Below are 5,966 nucleotides of genomic sequence, written 5' to 3'. Positions count from 1 at the left end.
GCTCCGGGGTGGGGGGGAAAAGGTGTTCGCTGCCCACGGAGGAGACAAAGGCAACAATCTCAACACCGTGCGAGAGGCGCAGGTACTTTTCCGCAATGGCACCGGCAGCGACCCGGCCTGAGGGGATGGAGAATTTAGCAAAAAAAATGCCTGTCTGTTCAGTGGGGGTTGCTCAAAACTGACCGATGGTCTCGCGGGCACTACTCCGGCCACCACCACTGCTCGCCTTGACACCGTACTTCTCCAGGTAAGTGTAATCAGCGTGACTGGGACGAGGGTAGAGATCCATTGTGCTGCCGCCGTAGTCCTTGGGTCTCTGATCCTCATTGCGCACCATCATTCCAATCGGGGTACCCAGGGTAACGCCAAACTCCGTTCCAGACTGGATCTCGACTCGGTCCTTTTCATTTCGAGGCGTCGTCAGAGCACTCTGCCCGGGACGTCGTCGTGTCATCTGGGGTTGAATGTCTTCCTCTGTGAGCTCCATGCCCGGAGGGCAGCCATCGACGATGCAGCCGACAGAGCGGCAGTGGGATTCACCATAACTGCGAGCGAAGAAAGGTTAGAGGTCTGACTCCAGCTGGATATCAAATCGGGGCAACGTACGTGGTGACCCGGAAGTATTCTCCCCACGTCGACATTTCGCTGTTTCTGTATATGCTTCTGCTTTCTGTTGGTGGGGCTATTCGCAAGGAAGAATCACGCAATGCTTACCAACGAACCGTCAGTCGACAATAGTTGTCAAATCCAGAGACCTCAAAATTCAGTCCAGAAATAGCCTTGAAATATTTCAACGTTAATCTGACTTCTCTGTGTCAGCCCTCACTTTGAGAAACGCAAAAGAGATGAAGCGGGACTTTTTGACAACAGTCATCAGGATTTCTTATCTGGGTTTAGCGCGCCGGAGATCGGAGGCATCTTTCATCATCAGATCTTACATTACAATACCCAACTTTTGTATTTCTCATCAACCACGGACACCGCCATCTTACCATACCGTACATGGTCTCCATCTGATCTTTTCCATGGAGTCCGGACTCCGAACAGCTTCAGCCATGCTACTCCGTGTCTGAACCTCGTCGTTCCTCAATGCGTCGTCTGCTGCGAGGACAATGCCTGCTGACTTCGGCTTTGGCTCCTAGACGGAGCGGTGGCAGCCCTTATGGAGGTGCCAGACGATATAACTCCGCATTCTCCACCGATCATTTTGCACAGCTAGCGAGCCGTCAGTCCTCTCGGCACCAGATTTACCAGTCGCTATCATCCGATCCATACGTGAATTTGTCCATTGAGCATTTCTTGCTGGAGCATGCGCCAGTCGACAGCAGCATTCTCTTTTTGTACATCAATCGACCGTGCGTTGTCATCGGACGCAATCAGAACCCATGGCTCGAGACCAACCTCAAAGCACTTTATAATGATCGCGTGGAAGTTGAAGAAGGGAGCAACGAGAGTAAAGACGTACTGCTGGTTCGACGCAGATCGGGCGGAGGAGCAGTATTTCACGACCAGGGGAATCTGAATTACAGTGTGATTTCACCGCGGACCACTTTTACTCGCAACAAACATGCGGAGATGGTTGTACAGGCTCTACACAATATCGGGGCGACCAACACCAGAGTCAATGACCGACATGACATTGTCATGTCCATGGGGCCAAGCGAGCAGAGTGGGCTTGGTGCATCGCGGCCTCGGAAAATCTCTGGTTCAGCATTCAAATTGACAAGGCACCGAGCACTACATCATGGAACTTGCTTGTTAGATTCCCCTAATATCAAGGGCCTGGGATTGTTCCTGCGTTCGCCTGCCCGGGACTATATAAAGGCCAAAGGCGTGGAGAGTGTGCGATCCCCAGTTACCAATGTCTCGACCGCCTTCGAGAACGCGTTTGCTCCCTTCTCAATACAAGCGGTGATGGACGGCATTATGGAGGAATTCGCTCGCCTGTATCAGGTCAGTCCTGACGCCGTCCGTCGGGCGCAACGTGCTCACGCCAATGAGCCCGAGCTGTACGCTGAAGCCGACTGGGTGGCCGGTGTTGTGGGAGCACGAGAAAGTGACGGAGAGCTGGAGATTAGAAAAGGCATTGACGAGCTTCGGGTAAGACAAAGCGCATAGTACGTCAGAACATTACTGACATATGATGTTGACCAGTCGTTGGAGTGGAAGTACACTCAGACACCGCAGTTCACCTTTTCCACGTTCCCTTTCGAGGAGGATCCGCGCCAAAGACCCGCGTTGCCAGAGTCACTGCCTCCTTCAGTAAGATCTTACTGTGTTGGTCGTTTTCACCCACTGACCTTTCGTCTTAGACCCGAGTATTTCTCCGCCTCAAACACGGTGCGATCATTGAGAGTGAAATTTCGGTCTCATCCGATTCAAACGTGGCATCCGAGCAAGCACGCCGAGTGCATGAAGTACTGAATGGACGGAATCTTCACGGGATCCAGTTGAGCCAATGGGACCAGCTACTTACTGACCGTCTCGGCGCAGACGTTGAGGAGACAGTCGCGCATGAGCTTGCGAGGTTCATTGGAAGCAAGCTGGGGTGCTCCTAGCTTGACCCACTTACTCCTGAACCACCGAAATCATATTGTACATTAGACAAGTATGTATATTAGCTTTTCATGCGACTACCTACTTTCATGATCTGACCAGAAGTTCGCCTCCGTAACACACCCCCGGCCAAGTCTGCTCCGAGCACCTGCAACGTCAACCCCGCTGACGGCCTCCCCCTTTCGACACAATAGTTAAAGCTCATAGATTTCGATTTCCATCGGAGATGACCTACAATCATCTTGATGACTTCAGTATACACAATGCTTGTTTGCCCTGTTTGCAGTGACTACACCGGAGCTCCCCGAAATGGAAGCGTGGCTTAAGTAATCCGCCTGCCGAATTCCGCCTAGTTCGCAGGGGAAGTTTGTTCCCAAATCCCAACATCTCCGGCGTTGAAGATAACAGGGCAAGAATCTCCTCATCTCCCTCTAGCTCCCCTTCCATATCAATTGGACTTCTCGACCTGCCCATCATGTTGTTCCGAGCTGCGTGGGCCCGTCAGGCTGCGCCTCTGAGGCGTCAGGCTTTTGCTCCTCTTGCTCGCCGCTCTGTCACCACCGACGCCGCCTCGTCGCATGCTGAAAATATTCCGCAGGTTTGTTGAGAGGCCCGAAAGCCCGCCATTCGGAAGGTCTCATGCTGACGGGATGCGAATCTGTGTATAGGAGGATGACAAGCCCTTCACAGTCAGACTCTCCGACGAGAGCTTTGAGACATACGAGATCGACCCTCCTCCATATGACCTCGAGGTCACCAAGAAGGAGCTGAAGCAGATGTACTATGATATGGTTGTGACCAGGTATGGATTGAGCGGAGAGGAGCCCTTGTTGCTATGCGACCCGTATCTGACCTTTGACTGTTCTTGCTCTGTCTAGACGCATGGAAATGGCCGCCGACCGTCTGTACAAGGAAAAGAAGATCAGAGGTTTCTGCCACTTATCCATTGGTCAGGAAGCGGTTGCTACCGGTATCGAACACGCCATCACCCGCGACGACAAGGTTATCACTGCCTACCGTTGCCACGGTTATGCCCTGATGCGTGGTGGTACCGTCCGTTCGATCATCGGAGAGCTGCTCGGTCGCCGTGAAGGTATCGCCTACGGAAAGGGTGGTTCGATGCACATGTTCGCCCCCAACTTCTACGGTGGTAACGGTATCGTCGGTGCTCAGGTCCCCGTTGGCGCCGGCCTTGCTTTCGCCCAGCAGTACAACGAGGAGAAGGCTACCAGCATTGTTCTGTATGGTGACGGTGCTTCCAACCAGGGTCAGGTCTTTGAGGCTTTCAACATGGCCAAGCTGTGGAAACTTCCTGCCATCTTCGGTTGTGAGAGTAAGTTGATCCTCGATTTAAACCTGCTGGAAGTCCAATCTGACAATTTATAGACAACAAGTATGGTATGGGTACCTCCGCCGCTCGTTCCTCCGCCTTGACCGACTACTACAAGCGTGGTCAGTACATCCCCGGTATCAAGGTCAACGGTATGGACGTCCTTGCCACCAAGGCTGCCGTCCAGTACGCCAGAGAGTACACTATCGCCGGCAACGGTCCCCTGGTCTTCGAGTACGTCACCTACCGGTACGGTGGCCACTCCATGTCCGACCCCGGTACCACCTACCGTAGCCGTGAGGAGATCCAGCGCATGCGCAGCACCAACGACCCCATTGCCGGTCTCAAGCAGAAGATCCTTGACTGGAACGTCATGACCGAGGAGGAGCTCAAGGCTCTGGACAAGTCTGCCCGTAGCCACGTCGACGAGGAGGTTGCCATTGCCGAGCAGATGCCCGCCCCCGAGAACAATTCCCGCATCCTATTCGAGGACATCTATGTTCGCGGCAGTGAGCCCCGCTGGATGAGAGGCCGCACCGTCGACGAGACCTTCTACTACTGAACTCTACCCTTTCGATATCTGGCACGCGGGAGTTGGAGAGAAAAGTTGTAAACTCGGAAATTGGCAGGGTCATATGAACCATCCCCCTACAGCACGTCTAGTATATGTAATTTAGCCCGGAATTATTGTTCATGTTTTGCATTATATTCTCCCGTAGTGTCAGGAATCTACAATTGGAGATGTTGATAAAAGCTTGGGGGGTCCGCGGTAGAACATTATATCGACGGTTTTATCTCGTAAGGGTATCATGATAGAATGAAGATAACGACTGAAAAGAACAAATCAAGCATGCAAGGAAGAGAGATCAACTGGGCTCCTGTCGCAACATCTCGAGAATCATTTCTTGGGTCCGCTGCACGGAATCCAGTTTCTCCTCCAATGAGGCCCGGTCTTTCTCCAGCTCACGACGCAGCTCGTCCTGCATCTCCTGTCGGAGCTCATCCTTGAGTTGGTTGATGAAAGCTGAGGACATTGAGCCCGACGCCCCGTCCAGGGCGCCGTCGTGCAAGATCCCGTTCTCCCTAGCGATCTGCGCATTCGTAGCCAGAGAGGTAACAAGAGATGAGGACCGAGGTTCGGTGCTGACTGCGTCGAGGTGTCTGTTCAATTTCCCTAGCGTCTCCAAGACAGCGGTCATCATGCTGCTTTCCAGGGCGGATGGGCCGTGAGCGGTCGCTGACGCTGGTGGGCACGACCAGCCTCCCGCCCCGGTCGTCCGGCTCGGCTGGGGTGTCTGGCTTGCGAACATCGAGTCAAAGCCTGGAGGTAGGCGGACGGTGTTCTGGGCGGCGGTAGCTCCAGCTCTGGCTGAAGCAGCGGGAACCGGAGGGGACACAGCGGCGGAGGCGGGCGGTGGCTGCCCCTGCTGAGACTGGCCCTGACCCTGGAATCGGCTCTCCACGACCGGAGTGGAGGAGGGCCGCCAGCCGTCGGAATTGCCATCCCACAGGTCAAACGACTTGTCCTTCCTCTTGCGGGACTTGCGTGCCCGCAAATCACGCCTCTCAATGCGCCGCGCCTCGGCCTCCTCCCACCGCTGCCACGTGGGGATCCAGGCGTCGACGGCCGCGCGCCACCGCGGATTCGACAGGTCGTCGGCGTCGGTGCCGCCCTTCTCGCGCTGTTCCTCGAGGAACTTCATGCGCTGCTTGGTGACGATCTCCACCTTGCGACGCACTGAGTGCCAGGAGTACGGGTGCCCCTGGTCGCGCGTGAACTCCTCCGTGACCGTCTTCCACCACTTGCAGAGGTTGCTGCGCTGTCCGAACTCCGCCGCGTGCCGGTTGCAAATGTCAAACAGCGATACCTCCTCCTTGGTAGTGAGCCGTTTCCCGTGCTTTCGCGGCGTGTCGCCCCCCGCTGCGCCATCGAGATCCTCGTCGATGAGCACCCTGCCCGCAACAAGACCGCTCCCATTGCCGCCCCCTGCAGCGCCTCCACCGGTCCCCGCTGCGCCTCCAACCCCCTGTCTCTCATTCTCTTCTGCCCCTCTCGCCCTTCCGACGCCTGTCCTCTCTT

The 5,966-nt window shown here is 55.1% G+C and overlaps 3 protein-coding genes across 3 annotated transcripts; 2 read left to right on the top strand and 1 right to left on the bottom strand.

The window, feature by feature from the left end:
- Positions 1-183: 183 nt before the first annotated feature.
- Positions 184-641, bottom strand: ARO2 (bifunctional chorismate synthase/riboflavin reductase [NAD(P)H] ARO2; the record flags this gene model as incomplete). Its single annotated transcript, XM_026754634.1, has 2 exons — positions 184-545; positions 607-641. Coding segments are annotated over 2 exons (397 nt in total), but the record flags the coding sequence as incomplete, so codon positions are not given.
- A 448-nt stretch (positions 642-1,089) lies between these two features.
- Positions 1,090-2,558, top strand: CDV56_100713 (putative lipoate--protein ligase; the record flags this gene model as incomplete). Its single annotated transcript, XM_026754332.1, has 3 exons — positions 1,090-2,100; positions 2,155-2,262; positions 2,313-2,558. The coding sequence occupies 3 exons, from the start codon at positions 1,090-1,092 to the stop codon at positions 2,556-2,558; spliced, it is 1,365 nt and encodes a 454-aa protein (XP_026609480.1).
- A 473-nt stretch (positions 2,559-3,031) lies between these two features.
- PDA1 (pyruvate dehydrogenase (acetyl-transferring) subunit E1 alpha) lies at positions 3,032-4,448 on the top strand (the record flags this gene model as incomplete). The annotated part of the gene is made up of 4 exons (XM_026754049.1): positions 3,032-3,154; positions 3,225-3,358; positions 3,435-3,889; positions 3,943-4,448. 4 exons carry the CDS (start codon positions 3,032-3,034, stop codon positions 4,446-4,448), a joined length of 1,218 nt encoding a protein of 405 aa, XP_026609479.1.
- Positions 4,449-5,966: the final 1,518 nt, after the last annotated feature.

This window comes from Aspergillus thermomutatus, assembly GCF_002237265.1.
Source record: "Aspergillus thermomutatus strain HMR AF 39 chromosome Unknown NODE_528, whole genome shotgun sequence".
NCBI lineage: Eukaryota > Fungi > Ascomycota > Eurotiomycetes > Eurotiales > Aspergillaceae > Aspergillus > Aspergillus thermomutatus.
Note: the sequence above shows the minus strand (reverse complement) of the source record. Positions and strands in the feature narration are given on the sequence as shown.